The sequence below is a fragment of the Pituophis catenifer genome, unplaced genomic scaffold (assembly GCF_029215685.1).
Source record: "Pituophis catenifer annectens isolate HBS135680 unplaced genomic scaffold, rPitCat1.0.hap2 SCAF_13, whole genome shotgun sequence".
NCBI lineage: Eukaryota > Metazoa > Chordata > Lepidosauria > Squamata > Colubridae > Pituophis > Pituophis catenifer.
The window spans coordinates 15,380,590-15,398,816 of record NW_027256893.1 but is presented as its reverse complement, the minus strand read 5'-3'; the positions used below and the strand labels follow the sequence as shown (position 1 = coordinate 15,398,816).

At 44.2% G+C, this 18,227-nt stretch overlaps 2 protein-coding genes across 2 annotated transcripts in view; one reads left to right on the top strand and one right to left on the bottom strand.

The window, feature by feature from the left end:
- Positions 1-8,403, top strand: part of CUNH16orf86 (chromosome unknown C16orf86 homolog) — a 20,443-nt gene extending 12,040 nt beyond the window's left edge. The window contains exons 2-6 of the mRNA XM_070952666.1: positions 2,656-2,775; positions 4,489-4,646; positions 5,412-5,620; positions 7,351-7,512; positions 8,120-8,403. Of these exons, the coding sequence (XP_070808767.1) occupies positions 2,656-2,775; positions 4,489-4,646; positions 5,412-5,620; positions 7,351-7,512; positions 8,120-8,280 (810 nt within the window). The 3' untranslated portion in view covers positions 8,281-8,403. The remainder of the gene's footprint in view (positions 1-2,655; positions 2,776-4,488; positions 4,647-5,411; positions 5,621-7,350; positions 7,513-8,119) is intronic.
- Positions 8,404-9,949: 1,546 nt separating this feature from the next.
- On the bottom strand, positions 9,950-17,441 carry GFOD2 (Gfo/Idh/MocA-like oxidoreductase domain containing 2). Its single transcript, XM_070952750.1, has 3 exons — positions 17,330-17,441; positions 13,997-14,325; positions 9,950-11,931 (listed from the first exon to the last, which is right to left on the bottom strand). Exons 2-3 carry the CDS (start codon positions 14,253-14,255, stop codon positions 11,033-11,035), a joined length of 1,158 nt encoding a protein of 385 aa, XP_070808851.1. The 5' UTR covers positions 14,256-14,325; positions 17,330-17,441; the 3' UTR covers positions 9,950-11,032.
- Positions 17,442-18,227: the final 786 nt, after the last annotated feature.

Genomic DNA, 18,227 nt, shown 5'->3' with positions numbered 1-18,227 from the left:
GATGGAGTGGCAGCAGAATGCTATGAGCCTGGTAGCTTAGCAACTGGTCCTAAAGAAGTCAAGCTAATATCCTCAAGGCTTACTAACCAATCACTACTGGACAGAGCAGTGGAAACCCACCGACGTTTTAGTCTAGACAAACTGTCACAGACGGTTGTGGTGAGAACATTTATTTATCTGTTTTTGAATCGCCAACATCCCTGAGTTGGTCCTCAGTTTGAACGATAACAACAGATGGATGCTTGGATGCTCATAGCTTCCAAGCGTACGCCAGTGAAAATGGGAAACGGAACCTCCTTACCTTTTTAAAATAAATCCTCATTCGGGTTTCAGGATTTATGAAAATCCCCATAATTCATGAACCAGTGGTAAATAATATAACTTTAGAAGCTTAATAAAATGGTTAGCAGGAGCAGCCGGAGTTACAGAAGGAACAGCTATTAGTTCTCGGCCAGTCCACCCAACTGCACTGGAAACAAGCCAACACCAGAATGGAATAAGGCAGTTGCAATCCTTTAATTAGGTTCAGCACAGCAAACACAGGCAGGAGAAAGGCACAAGCCGGAAACAAGGTTTAAAGTTAGCGCTACACGCAATCGCAGTGTAGCGCCTTTTATATACGCAGCAATAAATCAAGTGGCAATTAAACAGTTAACATCACCCCTCCTTCCTCTAGCAGGCCTGTAGGAGGAGCACAATAAATCAATTAGCAATTAAACAATTAACATCACCCCTCCTTCCTCTAGCAGGCCTGTAGGAGGAGCACAATAAATCAATTAGCAATCAAACAGTCAACATCAACCCTCCTTCCCCTAGCTGGCCTGTAGGAGGAGCGCGCCTCTGTTACATCACAAGGCAGCGTCATCTGCAAACTCCATGCCCCCCCCTATCTCCGATGAAAGAGTTTGCTTCGTTTTGTGCGCGAGTGGTAAAGACTTCTCAAACAGCTGATGACATGCCCCCGGAGAGTCCAGCAGCTTGCCCCCTCCTCGTCATCCTCCCCAGTGATGGCGAGGCCCAACTGAGGCTTGACATTAGTCACTGAGAAAGACACAGAAGGACACCCAAAAAGCTATCTGTCCTTGGTACATCAGAAGTATCTGCTTTTTGTTTTATAATTCAGTTGACATCGCTTGCTAGAGTTATTGCTATAATAACTAGAATTTTCACCCAGAGCTTCCATGGGAACGGAGCAGTGGTGGGTTTCTATCAGTTCGCACAGGTTCGGGCAAACAGGTAGTGGTAATTTGGCCCGGTTCGCCGAACTGTTAGCAACCGCTGGCTGGCCACGCCCCTGAATCAGTAGCCCAGTCGCTGCTCACTTGCGCCGCCCGACTGCTAGGAAGCAGCTCTCATAGAGGCGGCAGTTGGAAGGCTTCTCGCCGTTGCGTCAAAAAAGAAAACTACCGGAGGTCGCCGAAAAAGCCGCTGCCATCGCAACCCATTGCCTGCTGCGCCATTGCTTGCTTTTTCCAAAAGGCAACTTGACTTTCTTGGTTTTTGTCTGAAAACATTTTATTTATTTATTTATTTATTTATTTATTTATTTATTTATTTATTTATTGCGATTTATATGCCGCCTTTCTCCCTAGGGACTCAAGGCGGCTTACAAAATGACAACTTCAATACAAATCACAATACAACACCAAATTAAAATCAGTAACCCAATTAAAAAACGATTTAAAATTATACCAGTGTACCCCCAAACGGATCAGTTTAATTGGCGGAAGAGCCACGTCTTCAGCTCACGACGGAAGGAAAGAAGGTCGGGGGCTGTCCTGAGCTCAGTGGGCAATCCATTCCAGAGGGTCGGGGCTCCCACAGAGAACGCCCTCCCCCTGGGGGTCGTCAGCCGACATTGTTTGGCCGACGGCACCCTGAGGAGGCCGACTCTGTGAGAGCGCACAGGACGATGGGAGAACGGCTGGAGATGGTCCTGCAAGTACCCCGGGCCTAAGCCATGAAGGGCTTTATAGGTGAGCACCAGCACCTTGAAATGTATCCGGAGTGCCACCAGTAGCCAGTGCAGCTCACGCAGGAGAGGTGTTACACGGGAGTATCTAGACGCCCCCGTAACTACCCGCGCGGCTGCATTTTGGAGTAGCTGAAGCCTCCGGACACATCCCAAGGGCAGCCCCATGTAGAGGGTGCTACAGTAGTCCAACCTAGAGGTAACAAGGGCGTCTAACAATTTTGCTTCTCATCCAAGAAGCTTCTTCAGTTCTTCAGCTCAGAACTGAGGAAGCTTCTTGGATGAGAAGCGAAACGTCTTCAAAGGAAAAAAAAAATCCCCAAGAAAGTCCAGTTGCCTTTTCAAAAGGACCTTTGCGACAACCATGCCTTGGATGATTGAGACTCTCCATAGACACAAACGGTTTAGTAACCAATCGAGGTCCAAAAACCCTGCTTTCCAATTGTTTTTTCCCGTGTACAATTCTGAAAAATCATGACCTTGTTAGGTGTTGCATCAATCCAGTCCCTCTAACTTTCTATTTCTCTCCACAATTCAAACAGTGGTGCCCTGACAGCAGGAAATACCACTATTTCTAACTGTAAATAAACTAAAAATCTGCTATTTTATTTGCCCAGCAAAATATACACGTATGGCAGCCAGTATCTGCTTTTTTTTTTCCTTCTTCTTCTCCCACCTGGCAGGTGATGGCAACCTGTGCCAGAAGTCCCAATGAGAAGAAGCTGGGAGGAAAGACCAACATCCCACATTTTCTGTTCCAGCTGGCTGCAGCCTTGGAAAACCCCACCATCAAGTCACTGGAGGTAAACGATGAGTAATACAGGAAAGGAAAACGGAAGAATGCATGACTTATAAACATGGGCAACACCCATATGTTGAAAAGGTGGAACGAATGGATAATTTGATGCAGGAATGAGCAGGAGAGAGGAATATGCCGATCAATACTAGAAATACTGATTGCAACTTTCGAAGGTTACGGACTGTTTTTCGCCAAAATATGTCTCTTGTCCCAAGATCAGGTATACACAGTGGTAGGATTCAAATAATTTAACAATTGGTTCTCTGCCCTAATGACCAGCTGGGTGGGCGTGGCCATGGTGGGCGTGGCCAGGAGGTGTGACAGGCAGCACTCCGCCTCTTGCACTCCCCTGGGAGCAAAAATGGTTGCAGGGAGGGGGCGCCTCCCTGCGCCCCATTTTGGGCCTAATAGGCCTCCTTGCACTTACCTGGGAGCCAAAACAGGGTGCGGGAGGACTTCTGGAAGGAGCAGGGAGCGAAGGGGCCAGCCAGAAATTTAACAACCGGTTTGGCCGAAGTGGTACGAACCGGCTGAATCCCACCACTTGGTATACATCTCGTACACTTTCCTTGACGTTCACAGATTCCTTACTGTATCCTTTTTTAAAAAGCACTTTTAATAAGAAACAAACAGCAATCTGGCATGGTGCTAGTAAAAGATCCAACTTCTAGCATCATATACAGGTAAGTCCTCCATTCACAACAGTGAAAAACAGTCATAAATGATTTTTTGTTTCGGTGCTGTTGTAACTTTCCAGAGTCAATAAATGAACAGTGATCAGGGGTGGGTTTCAAAATTTTTTACCACCGATTCTGTGGGTGTGGCTTGGTAGGCATGGCATGGCTTGGTGGGCGTGGTTTGGTGGGCGTGGCAGGGGAAGGATACTGCAAAATCCCCACCCCACTCCAGGGGAAGGTTATTGCAAAATCCCCATTCCCTCCCACTCCAGGGGAAGGTTATTGCAAAATCCCCATTTCCTCCCCGCTCCAGGGGAAGGTTATTGCAAAATCCCCATTCCCTCCCCGCTCCAGGGGAAGGTTATTGCAAAATCCCCATTCCCTCCCCGCTCCAGGGGAAGGTTATTGCAAAATCCCCATTTCCTCCCCGCTCCAGGGGAAGGTTATTGCAAAATCCCTATTTCCTCCTGATCAGCAGGGACTCGGGAGGCAGAGAATAGATGGGGGTGGGGCCAGTCAGAGGTGATATTTATCAGTTCTCCGAACTACTCAAAATTTCCGCTACCGGTTCTCCAGAACTGGTCAGAACCAGTGGTGGGTTGCCCCCGGTTCGCAAGAACTGGTAGTAAAACTGGTGGGAGGCCCTGCCACCGCCCTGGATGATGTCATTGGTAATCTGCACATGCCCAGAAGCTTCTGTGCATGCGCAGAAGCAAGGCACACGCGCGAGCAAAGCAAGCACACACGTGTGATCCTGTTGCAATCCAATAGTAAAGGTAAGTAGAACCCACCCCTGGTCAGAACCTCCTGAAACCCACCTCTGACTGCGATAAGTCAAGGACTTATCTGTATTTTGTAAGTAAACCCAAGTTATATAATGATAATTCTGAATGTGCCCCAGGCCCTAAAAAATTAATTTGCTCCGCCCCAATAATCTTTCATATTCTTCCTCAGAAAATTAGGTTCAGATTTCTCTCTTTCCTCTCCTCTTCTACATTGCCCCTCCCCCCCCAATTAATGGTGATGTTTCCTCTTTCCAGTGGCACGAAGATGGCAAGGGCATTAACCTGCATGCCAAGCTGTACGAGGAAGAAATCCAGCAACACCAAGACTTCTTTCCTGAACTCAAGAATCTGAAGTCTGCTTCAGTTTTGCAAGCTTGGCTGACGAATTATGGGTTCAAGGCAAGGATGACCAAGTAAGTTATGAGAAATCTGGGCCTTGGAACTCAAAAGGAGATTATTCTGCGATAGGAACCTTTTTTGGGGGGGGGGAACTTTTTTATTTATTTTTATTTCTCATAAACATGTCTTAAATGTACAGTCTCTTCTCCCTTGTTAATCATACATATTCTCTTTTAACTTTCATATTAGTTCATTCTTCATCCTAAAAAATTTGAGTATACTCGGGGTTGCTCTTCTACCATTCCAGCTCCCTTATTTTACAACAATCCTTCTTCTGCTTCTCCTTTCTTTCCCTTCCCTCCCTTCTTCTTCTTCTTCTTCTTATTTTTTTTCTTTGATTTATCCATAGTTGGCCTACTGAGAGTTGAAAAGCTCAATAAATCGTGTGCCGGTGGGTGTTGCACGTTGGCGGTTGTGACGCATATTTTGAGTGACAGGGAGCCAGATGCGGCTCCAGAGCCGCAGGTTGCTGACCCCTGATTTAGGGGCTCCCTATCCAGCCCCTAACAGCCTCTAGACACTGCAAGAGGGAGGACACGGCATCACTTAACTCACCACGGGCCAAGGTGGTGATCCTGTTTCTTGGAGCAGGACTTCATTTTAACTGACTGTTCCTTCTGCCCTCTGGAAGGATGCTTGCAAGAAGGCATGGAGGAGATCAACAATTCAAACAAACAATCATGGCCTAGCTATGTGGGTTTCCAAGATGGGATCGGGGTCAAGGGAGAGGGACCGGACCTTCCCTTGTGCTCCTCTCCTGTCTTCTTTCTGCCCTACAGAACTGATTCTGACATGCTCACTTTTCAGCATGCAGACTTCAAGAAGTTGCCTCCAAGGACAGAGGAGGCTGAAAGCTCCAAAGCTGAAGCTTCTCTTGTGCTGAAGCAGCCCAAGAAATCCAAGAAAAGGAAGTCAACTCAAGAGACCACCCCCGTCCCACCCGCCACCACAGGGAGTTCTCTGCCTCCAGAATCTGCAACTACAGAGAGTGAGTGAACAGAAGGGCATCGGAGCATGAATTTGAGGGATGTTCCGTATTTCATTGTATTACTTTCTGATGCAAGTACTGCATTCCAAGGGTCTAAAAATGAGGAGATCGCATCAGTTTAGATTATGGATGCATGCCTCTTAATTGAGCCCTATTAGCTGTTGACTAATTATTGCTCTGCCAGGAGTCCTACAGCAGAAAGACCAGGACAGGAGAAAAAAACATAAATGAGATTAAATCAATAAATAGTACATAGCTACAGATTAAAATAGTTATTATGAATGTAATTCCTTTTCCATTTGTAAATAAGGAACTCCTTCTCCAAAATTAACTCTGTTTGTATTAGGTACAGATACATCTTTTTCTCTCTCTCAGTTTAGAAACAGACAGACATAGATGATAGATAGATAGATAGATAGATAGATAGATAGATAGATAGATAGATGGAAGGATGGATGGATATATGATAGCTAGATAGCTAGATAGAAAGCTGGATAGCTGTAGATAGATAGATGGATGGATGGAAGGATGGAAGGATGGATGGATATATGATAGCTAGATAGCTAGATAGCTAGATAGGTAGAAAGCGGGATAGCTGTAGATAGATGTATGTATGTATGTATGTATGTATGTATGTATGTATGTATGTATGGAAGGATGGATGGATATATGCTAGCTAGATAGATAGAAAGCTGGATAGCTGTAGATAGATAGATGGATGGATGGATGGATGGATGGATGGATGGATGGATGGAAGGATGGATATGGATATATGATAGCTAGCTAGCTAGCTAGCTAGCTAGCTAGCTAGCTAGATAGATAGATAGATAGATAGCTAGATAGCTAGATAGATAGATAGATAGATAGATAGATAGATAGATAGATAGATAGATAGAAAGCTGGATAGCTGTAGATGGATGGATGGATGGATGGATGGAAGGATGGATGGATGGATATATGATAGCTAAATAGCTAGATAGCTAGACAGATAGAAAGCTGGATAGCTGTAGATAGATAGATAGATAGATAGATAGATAGATAGATAGATAGATAGATAGATAAGATTAGATAGATATAGAGACACAAAGACAGTAAGTAGCAAATGCTACTTACACCTTGCATTCAGCCCCATGACCAGCATACCACAATGTACGTGATATTCTTCAAGAAATGTATAAGCAGACATGAAAAAGAAAGAACAGTGTTACTGCTTGTTTGGATAACCAAGAACATTTTGCTCAAACATTTTCCATCATGGGAGAATGGAAATTCCAGTTCTAAGATGTTTGTTCCTTATGCAGGGTGTGACGCCTCAAAAACTAAGGAAACGGGGTGCCATATAGAATGAATGGATGTTTGGAGGTATGAATGAATGAATGAATCAATTAATTAATCAATTTTTCATTAGAAATCGTACACAGAATTTTTGAAGGTGTTTATGGTTTTACCAGTTGGACAGGTTTGCAAGGTGTGTACCTAAATAGGTCAGATAAAAATTCAGGGAAAATACCTACCTGTTTCCACCTTAACGTCATATCTCTCTCTCTCTCTCTCTCTCTCTCTCTCATCTATCAATCACCTCACAATCTCAGAATTTCTAGCCTGAAGCCTTCACCACTACACCAAATTGGGTTGCCTTTGTCGTGTTTAAGGAGTACTCTAGCTGTATTCAGTATCATACCTCAGAAGTTATCTGCTCTACAACATTCACACTGTCTCATTGCTTCTAGAAAAGTCCCAGCGTTTGCGTCCTTTATACCAATACATTAACTACGACAACCCAGAGATGAATAGGCCATCGGATAAGGAATATGATCTGCCCCCAATGGAGGCTCCTTCTACACAAGAAAACAAGATGGGCGCCATAGAACTGAGAACAACTCCATCGATAGGTAATAACATGGAAACAAAGAGGGCTGGGAATTGAAAAAATAATTTGGTGCTCTTAGTGATTGGCTAAACCTATTCTTGAAGTGAAGTCTATGTCCTTCCTTTTTCAAAAAGTCTGAAGTTATGATGTGTTTTGAAATATCTGTGCTACGGAACTCAAAAAGCCATTTTTGTTTGCTATCATGAAAGGGACGCCGTGTCTCAGTAGCTAAGATGCTGAGTTTGTCGATCGAAAGATCGGCAGTTCAGCGGTTCGAATCCCTAGTGCCGCGTAATGGGGGTGAGCTCCCCTTACTTGTCCCAGTTTCTGCCAACCTAACAGTTCGAAAGCAGGTAAAAAATGCAAGTAGAAAAATAGGGACCACCTTTGGTGGGAAGGTAACAACGTTCCGTGCGCCTTTGGCGTTGAGTCATGCCGGCCACATGACCACGGAGACATCTTCGGACAGCGCTGGCTCTTCGGCTTTGAAACGGAGATGAGCACCGCCCCCTAGAGTCGGGAACGACTAGCACATGTGCGAGGGGAACCTTTACCTTGCTATCATGGCTTTTCCTTATCTACCTAGCTCAGAAATTACTCCATATTGATCCTCTTGTTTTTTGTTGCAGTTGCAGAAGAGAAAGGCAAGGAACTGAGGAGTCTACTGAATGCCACTTCAGGAGCTGTGGTGAAAACAGAGGTGGATAAGTCTACTCAAGTGGACATTGATAAGATGCTCAGCGTCTGTGCAGCTCACCTAGTCCCACCATTGTCACCGCAGAACAAATAATCCTATCTGATAGGAGGCCAAGTTCTTCCCTCAAGAGATTAACAGTGCTTTTCCCCCCCAGAAACTGGAAGATACTCCTTGAAGGCCATACGAGTGTAATTCTTTTAAGTTTTGTTCATTATAGTCAGGTGTCAAAAATATTTGTCTTGTTCCTTGCTGTAAAATAGAGGAAAAAATGGAAGTGAACAGGAGTCGAATTGCTCCTGTCTAAATACTGTAAGCCAGTGTCCAAAGGAGTGTTAGAAAAGACAGAGAAGTATAGTCCATTCATCTCAAGATCCTCCTTGACATTTCTGAGTAATTAACAATGACCAAGATGTACACGGGTTTCTCCCACATTTTATTCCCATATCGATCTCTCTATGAGGTAGTTGGTCCGAGCAAAGATAGTAAGTCATTTGCATCTGCTTCTTCCCAGATGACACAACCTTAATTTTTATGCATTTATAATAGCAGATAGTGCTATTATAGGGCTAGGGATGCAGTGGCTCAGTGGCTAAGACGCTGAGCTTGTCGATCAAAAGGTCGGCAGTTCAGCAGTTCGAATCCCTAATGCCGCGTAACGGGGTGAGCTCCCGTTCCTTGTCCCAGCTTCTGCCAACCTAGCAGTTCAAAAGCACATAAAAAATACAAGTAGAAAAATAGGGGCCACCTTTGGTGGGAAGGTAATAGCGTTCTGTGCGCCTTTGGCATTTAGTCATGTCGGCCACATGACCACGGAGACGTCTTCGGACAGTCTGGCTCTTTGGCTTTGAAACGGAGATGAGCACTGCCTCAGGAACGACGAGCACATATGTATGAGGGGAACCTTTATCCTAAATAGCAGCATGATGGGAGAAACATAAAACCCAAAAAACACCATAAGTGGGATGATAATTAAGCACCATTTTGTATACGAGGTATTGGTGTCCTGTCCCAAAATCTCAGCACAAATTTCGATCATGCCAGCCTTTGTGAAGCTTTAAACACAACAGTCCTTGCCAAAGCATGCACAGGGTAGTCCTTGACTTTGGACCACAATTTGAGCCCAAAATTCCTGCTGCTAAGACAGTGAGACAGTTGTTAAGTGAATTTTGCCCCAATTTTACGAACTTTCTTGCCACAGTTGCTAAGCGAATCTCTGCAATTGTTTATGTTAATCCCAGGTTGGTTAAGTCGATCTGGCTTCCCCATTGATGTTGCTTGTCAGGGGATGCCGAAGGGGATCCCGTGTCCCTGGGACACTGCAACCGTCATAAATATGAGTCAGTTGCCACGGGTCTGAATTTGGATCATGCGACCATGGAGATGCTACTGTGGTTGTGTGAAAAACAGTCACTTTTTTCAGTGCCGTTATTAACTTTGAATGGTCACTAAATGAATCGTCGTAAGTCGAGGACTACCTGTACTGGGAAGAGAAATTAGGGGGGAAAATTCTCCATTCAAGATCTTGCCTTTTCTTTACTGTAGGAGCTGTACACATCCTGAACCTCCTTAGTTAACTGAAATGCTAATCATAAGGTAAGAGCCGTGGTACCTAAAAATAGCTTCAAAGTCACAAAAGAGAAGAAAATAATTAAGATTTTTTTTCCCTCGGGGGAGCAGAGCAGCTGATCTGGTACTTGATTGTATCTGTTCTTAGTTTCCATTATAGGCTATCATTTAAAAGAACACAACGGAGGCAGGCTTGTTAATGCTTTATCTTAATTTACAGGATTAAAACCCAGTAGGGAAACAACGTAAGAAAAATAAAATAACATTCAAGTAAACAACGTTTCATTAAAAAGTTAGGGGTTGTTTTTCTTCGAGTTCTGGTAATAAAATCTCCTCCAGAGATCCTCCAGAGATAAAAATGGGGGAGAGAAAGGCAATGGAACCAGAGTTTGCTTCAATTCACTAAACTGCTGTTTATCTTGGATTGTCTCCAACAAATGCCAAGCCCTACCAGATTACAGTTAAAAGTAACTCGGATATGTTTTCCAAGGTCAGCTTCCCTTCCTTCGGACAGTTTTAATGCTTCCTTCGTTTAAACAGCCGAAAATTCTCACCAACAAAGGCTGGCTACGGGACATGGTTTTTGCCAAGCAATCGGCATCGGTGGGCATGGAAAAAAGGCAGGCGAGGATATTGGATGGAAAGAATTTTAAATCCTCTCTGCCTTCACCCCCCCACACACCCAATCCTTATATATAGGAAGGAATGAACATGATGATTTTTACCGGTTTATCCCTGAATTGTAGCAAAGTCTTGCGTCTCTACAAAGAGATACCTGGATCTGTCCCTTCTAATCCTCTTAAAGGACCAGCTCTAAAGATTCGCCTCCTTGTATTCCTTCGGGGAAGCTGTTTCCCCACCTCAAAGAGCTGTAAAAAATAATAATAACCCCAATTCCTATTTTAAAAACAACCATCGGCATTCTCTAGCACAACATGCCAATGATGTTCAACTTAGCATTAATACGTGAGCTGGGCGCAGAAGAGAGCTCTGCACCCCAAAAGCTCTTGCTTTGGGGCGGGGGGAGGGCACGGGGAGCAGAGTTCTTGTCCGCTGAGTGCAACTGGCAATTCAAGTTTTCCTAACGATACACGAGTTATTAAATTTAAGTAACCAAAGACACGTACATCTGCCACGTTTAAAATTCTCCCAGATTAAAAACCAAAGGCTACCCCTTTTACATACATATACCCTTCCTCTTTTTCCTTGCTTCCATTCCAGCCACCCACCCACCCATCCTTTCTGCTTCCAATTGTTCCACTTTGCAGGAATATCTGCATTATAAGTTATTTCTCTGCAGCGCCTCACAGAGGTTCTGGTTGGTATCAGGCTCCTCAATCATCTCCTCCACCGTTTCCCATTCCCCAGACCTGCTGGACTTTTTAATGGCATCTATGACACTTTGCATATAGAGACCGTCCTCAAAGGAAGCTGCCATTGCTACCGGTTTGGGATCCCAGGTCCGTTGGTCTTCCTGATCCTGGAAGGAAAGGCGGAGAGCTTGCACCAGGTAGACCATCCCTTTGAGGTACAGAAGAGGGATGTCTTCGAATTCTTTCTCGGAAAGCTCGGCGTGGATATTCAGGGAGTCCTTAAATAACAGCTCTTCCTGGGGAGCTGCGTTCTTCTGGCCGTATAAGTCCATCCCGCGAGCAATAAGACGGCCCGCGGAGCCTACGATCATGACCTCGTGAACGAAAGACCCAGGCATGTTGAAATTCAGCGTCACTGTGCTACAGATGCCTCCTGTCATCAGCATCTGGAAGAAGCAGAAGTCATCGCTGGTGACGTGGCGGATGCCGCTGATGGCCGAGTTCTGCTTGACGAACGTTTTCAGCAGCCCATGGACCTTCTCGGCCTTTTGGTTCGTGAGGTGGGTCAGCAAGTCTATGATGTAAGTGCCCATCGTGTGCAGGCCGCCCCCGCCCATTAACTCATCGCAAATCCAGTTGTACTTCTGGCTGAGGAGGCTTCCCCAATACACTCGCACGTCACAGACCAGGATGCTGCCGACATAGTGTTCGTCGAGTAACTGCTTCATTCTGACAAACGCGGGTAGAAAGCGCAGAGCGTTGCCCACAATGCTCATGAGTTTGGGGTAATACCTAGCAGCCGTGACCATCCTAAAAGCATCGAGAGAGGTAGCGGCTTTCTCACAGATTACATTCTTTCCAATTCCTGCAAACAAAGGACAGCAGTTTAATCCGGAGACTTTTTAATCCACAACCAAACAATGAGAAAAGCAAAGCCTTCGAAAGCAGAGCGGTTGCAACTACCCAGTTTCCAACTACTTTGCTTTTATTTTACATTCTGCTATGGTCTTTTTTTTTTTTCTTTTTTTCTTTTGCTGCCTGCAAGGATGATCAGGCCTCTATACTATTTCTCATGTTTCCCGTTAGATTGGAGGATAAGACGCACCGTAACAGGTGCTCAAATTTCATTTATATTTCTTTCTATATATTCCTCCTGACATCTTTTTAGTACTTCAGAGGCTCCTAAACTGGTTGTGTTGATTCAGCAGGAAGTAATGTTAGTTATTTTTAGCAATTCATCCATGAAAAATGAACTTGTCTGCTTGTTTTTGTAATACATGTTATAGCAGCGAGAAAGACTGATAACAAGAAATGCAGCGGTTAAGAATTCATTTTTTCGGGACATCTGAAGTTGTTTGTTCTATCGTTTAAGGGTTAAAGATGTTGCAGTCTTTGTAGATTTCCAGTGCACAGCAAAGCTACAGAAACATGCTGGTTTATTCATAACTTTATCCCTTAGAACTTCTCAGAACATGTAAAGTTAATTCAGCCATATACAGAAAATGCCACTGCTTTTTAATTTCTGCAAAAAAAAAAAAGCATTTTTGTTCCAAAGGCCTGGGACATTATGTCAGTTTTATTTAAGAGGAATATAAATGATTAAGTAATCTCCCTGTTTATAGTGCTGGATAGACCAACAGCCACAATAATGGTTGCAATTTGCAGGGATGAGGTGGCTGAAAAATACCCTGTGAAACAGCTACCGAAATGCATTATTTAGGCAACCCAGAGACAGTCTGAAAGACTTTGAAGATCTGGCTGTTCTCCCAGGCATTGGGCAGAAAATATTGCCAGGCGCAGCAAGGGTGGAATGCTGAATTAATCTTGAGTAGGAGTACAAGCCTGCATTCAGAGAATTGCAAGAGGAAGAAAGCGAACACCGAGTCAAGCCAAGAATTAAAAAACAGCTTATAATGCTCCTGAAATATATAACTTGGCCTGTATGCACACAGGCAAGCAAATGGTCCTGTGTGCTCTTTTAACAATCAACATAACTATTTTTTTTTTTTTTGCTATGTTGCTTAGGAAAAGACCATGCAACAATATTGTTACAGAAACACAGAAAAGTTTCATCTTGCATAAATCAAAATAAATCCATGCAGAAATACAGGCAGCCCTTTTGTAGCATTTGTTGCAGTTATAACAATGATGAAAAAGTAACTTTGCAACCAAGATTCACATTTACAACTTTTGGCAGGTCTGTAAAACTGAAGTTAAGATTGTAAGCACAGCCAACGGTTTTATTTAGCCACTCTTTGCTTAATGATCAAGTTGCCAATTTCAGTTGTGGTTGCTACCTGTGATTTGGGTTTAAACAAAGCATTAATACTGGCTGGCTGTCAAAAAATGAAAAGACGACCTCTGTTCCCCTCTGTTTTTGTTTAATATGTGGTATCTGCTATGCAAATCCAACCTAGGAAAAGCAAATATGTTTATCAGAAAATTGTACCTGCAAAAGGAAAACCCTGAAATAAAACATATTTTGGCAGAAGCAATTGCCCTAAGGCCTAATAATTTTCAAGCTCACCATATGTAGAGCCGAACCTCTGCAAGAAATGTTCTATGCATTAATTTTTTTCTGTATGTATGTTCCCCATAATCTATTCATTTGCAAGGCATGTGTGATCATTTTTCCCCCTGTGGGAGATTCATGTGGCCTGTTCTTTTGGGAGTAAGAATACTCCTCCAAGTTTATAGTTAGAAAAAAAACATCAGGCCTTTACTTTACCAACTGAAAATTCACCAGGCATGAGGAGTTTTTAACAACAGGATTCCCAGTTCTCTGATATAATTCGTTCCAGGATGAAATGTTCAATTTTCTGCTATTAATTACTCAACAACTGTGACCGTCTTCCAAGTTGGCGTCTACCCAAGAGAAAACTGAAATCTTATACAATGCCCAAAACTGGCTATTGGGAAAAACACCGTACCTAGAGCCTTCACTGCAATTTGTCGCGTTAGCGGTGGGGGAATGTTGATGCAAACCAGATCTACATCCTGGTGCAGCAAAACATCATCTGTTCGACTTGTGTAGAAGGAAATGTTCATTTCCTCAGCTAGCTGTTTGGCTTCCTCTTCAGTCTTCCCCCAGAGAGCTTCAATGGAGAAGCCTTCTGCTCTCAGCAGAGGCACCAGCACGCGGGCCGAACTCCCGGTCCCAAATACGCCGACACCGGGAAGCATTTTCATTTTGTGTTCCTTTCACACTCCAGTCCGTCAGGGCAAAGTGCTCTTCAGCATCTTGGTTCATCCATCGTGTCTACAAGAGAAGGGAGGGGAAAATGGACCATTCACAAAACGCATGATGGATTTGCTTTGTTGTTGTTAGTTGCGAAGTTGTGTCCAATCCATCGTGACCCCATGGACAGGCCTTCCTGTCCCCTACCATCCCCCGGAGACCAGTGGTGGAATTCAATTTTTTTTTTAACTACCGGTTCTGTGGCTTGGTGGGCGTGGCAGGGGAAGGATATTGCAAAATCTCCATTCCCTCCCCACTCCTGGGGAAAGGATATTGCAAAATCTCCATTCCCACCCCACTCCTGGGGAAAGGATATTGCAAAATCTCCATTCCCACCCCACTCTGGGGCCAGCAGAGATGGTATTTTCCAGTTCTCTGAACTACTCAAAATTTCCGCTACCGGTTCGCCAGAACCTGTTAGAATTTGCTGAATTTCACCCCTGCCGGAGACCATTTAAGCTCCCGCCAATTGCTTCAATGACTCCATCCATCTACCTCGTTCTCTGTCGTCCCCTTCTTTTGCCCTCAATCTTTCCCAATATTAGGCTCTTCTCCAGTGAGTCCTTCCTTCTCATTAGGTGGCCAAAGTCTTTGATTGGCTAGTTTCCTATTTAACCTAAAGGTAGTTATCCAACATCCAATTTTGATGAAGCTTCTCAATTTGACTCTCTTTCTATATACATTTAAATATTAATCCTGCCCATGTGCAATACAGATAGCCCTAAACTTTTGATCACAATTGAGCCAAGTGAGAAATTTGTTAAGTGAGTTTTGCCCCATTTTACGACATTTCTTGCCACGTTTGTTAAGTGAATCACTGCGGTTCTTAAATTAGTAACGCGGTTGTTAAGTGAATCTGGTTTCCCTATTGACTTTGCTTGTGAGATGGTCGCAAAAGGGGATCACATGACCCCAGGACACTGAAACCATCATAAATGTCAGTTGCCGAGCACCCAAATGTAAATCACGTAGGGATGCTGCAACAGCCATAAGTGTGAAAAATGGTTATGTCACTTTTTTTTTCAGTGCTATTGCAACTTCAACCGGTCACTAAATGAACTGTTGTAAGCCAAGGACTACCTGTATGCACTGCAAACGTTTCCTTTCATGATTCACATATGCATTGGGTATTATGTGAGTGAGATAATTAGCACAGAGGCTAATAATCCTGCCTGCATAGATGTGCCCCATTTCAGTTTCTCACCCTCTCTTTTTGGACCCACAGACAACCCAAGAAGGGTGGAGCTGTGTCTCAGCACTGCATTAATCACATCTCAAGCCAACCTGCCAAAGGCCTTTGTCCAGCAGAGCTTCATGTAGCCACGAACAAAATGGGGAACCCATGCATCGGCTAACGATGACTATGGGGCTCGAAATGAACCCCTTCCACAAAACACACTGCTTTTTAAACTCTGTTCTCTCAAACAAGAGCCAAGCCACTGCCCTTACCCTAACTACTCCATGGTCCAACCTGGGACCATGCAGATCAAGCAGAAAGCCACTTGCTCCCTGGGGGAATCCATCTGGTTTCTATCCCCATGACACCCAAAACAATTAGAAAGCTTTTGGGAATTAGAAGCCTGGCTGGAATAAATCAAGATCTTTATTTCAGACTGAAATTCAGACCGTTTCAAGACTGAACTGGTCAGGCACAAAGCCTTAGAGCTGCCCTGTGCTTTAAAACAGGATCTGGCTCATTCAGACAGGTGCCCTGGACAGCAATCCCTGCAAAACTGGGAGGGTGAATCTTTAGGACCCCTGTCACACATTGGGGTGCTTTGCATTAAGGGCACCCTAACAATAGAATAGAATAGAATAGAATAGAATAGAATAGAATAGAATAGAATAGAATAGAATAGAATAGAATACAATAGAGTAGGGTAGGGTAGGGTAGGGTAGGGTAGGGTAGGGTAGGGTAGGGTAGGGTAGAGTAGAATAGAATAGAATAGAATAGAATAGAATAGAATAGAATAGAATAGAATAGAATAGCTTTATTGGCCAAGTGTGATTGGACACACATGGAATTTGTCTTGGTGCATACGCTCTCAGTGTACATAAAAGACAAGATATGTTCATCAAGAATCATAAGGTACAACACTTAATGATAGTCATAGGGAAACAAATAAACAATCAGTAAACAATATCAATATAAATTGTAAGGATACAAGCAACAAAGTTAGTCATACAGTCATAAGTGGAAGGAGATGGGTGGTGGGAACGATGAGAAGATTAATAGTAGTGCAGACTTTAGAATAGAATAGAATAGAATAGAATAGAATAGAATAGAATAGAATAGGGTAGGGTAGGGTAGGGTAGGGTAGGGTAGGGTAGGGTAGGGTAGAATAGAAGTAGAGTAGAGTAGAGTAGAGTAGAGTAGAGTAGAGTAGAGTAGAGTAGAGTAGAGTAGAATAAAATAGAATTGAATTGAAATGAAATGAAATAAAATAGAGGGTAGAAATGGAGTAGGATAGGATAGGATAGGATAGGATAGGATAGGATAGGATAGGATAGGATAGGATAGGATAGGATAGGATAGGATAGGATAGAATAGAATAGAATAGAATAGAATAGAATAGAATAGAATAGAATAGAATAATAGAGGGTAGAAATGGAATAGAATAGAATAGAATTCTTTCTTGGCCAAGTGTGATCGGACACACAAGGAAGAAGCCAATGCACGTGTTGGCTCAGCAAGAGGCAGCTCCTTCTTTGGTGCCCGATGGATCCCTGATCTAATATAACTCGCAGCATCCACCCACAGACACGCCTGTGTTAAACCCCCTGGGTTATACACGTGCTCACGTATGGCCGAAGACACGTGTAGGCACAAAAGTCGAGAGAGAGAGAGAGAGACATCTGTAGGCATCCACCCAGCCCACCCTTGGGCATACGGAGACTACAGAGGGAGGTGGAACATAAGACACGAACACGCATACAGTACACGCACCCACGCGGGCACGCACATTCACACGGCCACCTGCCGAGAGAACCCTCCCCCTCCCCTCCCCGTTTTCCCCAGACCCACCTCGCGTCCGTCGGAGCCCCTTCCTCCCCTTCTCCGACGCGCGGCTCAGCCGGGGACCGAGAAGAAGCAGCAGCCAAGAAGGGCCGCGACGCCACGGCCGGCTTGGCGTCTGGCTCGCTCCCGACGGCGGCGGCGGCGGCGCGCACGCCTCCCGTCTCGCCAGCGGCGCGCTCTGCCGGCCACCCGGGAGGGAGGAACGTTCTGCGCGTGCGCCGACGCAGAACAAAGGCGGCGGTTGGAGCTGCCTCTTATTCTCCCAAGTTTTGGAATTGCTGAAAGCGGAGAAATCCACTGTTTCCAGCATGCTTCGAGATTCCTTTCGTTTTTTTCCCCCCCACTCCCCATTATAGAAAGTGCTGGTCTGATTTACGTTGCCCACCCTAACTTGATATCTCCTTATAAACTTCGGTTTAAATAGTGCAGGAGGCGACGCGAGTTGCTTTATAACTGACAGCGGCCAGCAGGGGGCGATATCGGCCACCCTACACCAGAGGTCTTCAAACTTGGCCTCTTTTAAGACTTGTGGACTTCAACTGAATTGAACTCAACTGAATTGAATTGAATTCAACTGAACTGAATTCAACTGAACTGAATTGAAGTCCACAAGTCTTAAAGTGGTCAAGTTTGAGGATCCCTGCTCTACACCCACCTTGTGTTACTTGATTTCTACCCACACCTTCAAAATACTTTACAGGGCTGTTGTTGTGAGAATGATTTCCTTCTTAGTTTTGGATTGAGCTGTAAAGGTTTTATTTAGCCACCCCTTTGCTTAATGATCCAAGTTGCCAATTTCAGTTGTGGTTTGCTAAATAAAAGACTACCTGTAATTTGGGTTTAAACAAAGCATTAAAAAAATGAAAAGACGACCTCTGTTCCCCTCTGTTTTTGTTTAATATGT

What these genes read in the sequence shown, in the direction of transcription:
- GFOD2 (XM_070952750.1), bottom strand. Translation starts at nt 14,255, where the DNA reads ATGAAAATGCTTCCCGGTGTCGGCGTATTTGGGACCGGGAGTTCGGCC. An exon ending in AATTGCAGTGAAGGCTCTAG is followed by an intron (nt 11,932 to 13,996) that starts GTACGGTGTTTT and finishes CTTTGTTTGCAG; the next exon opens with GAATTGGAAAGAATGTAATC.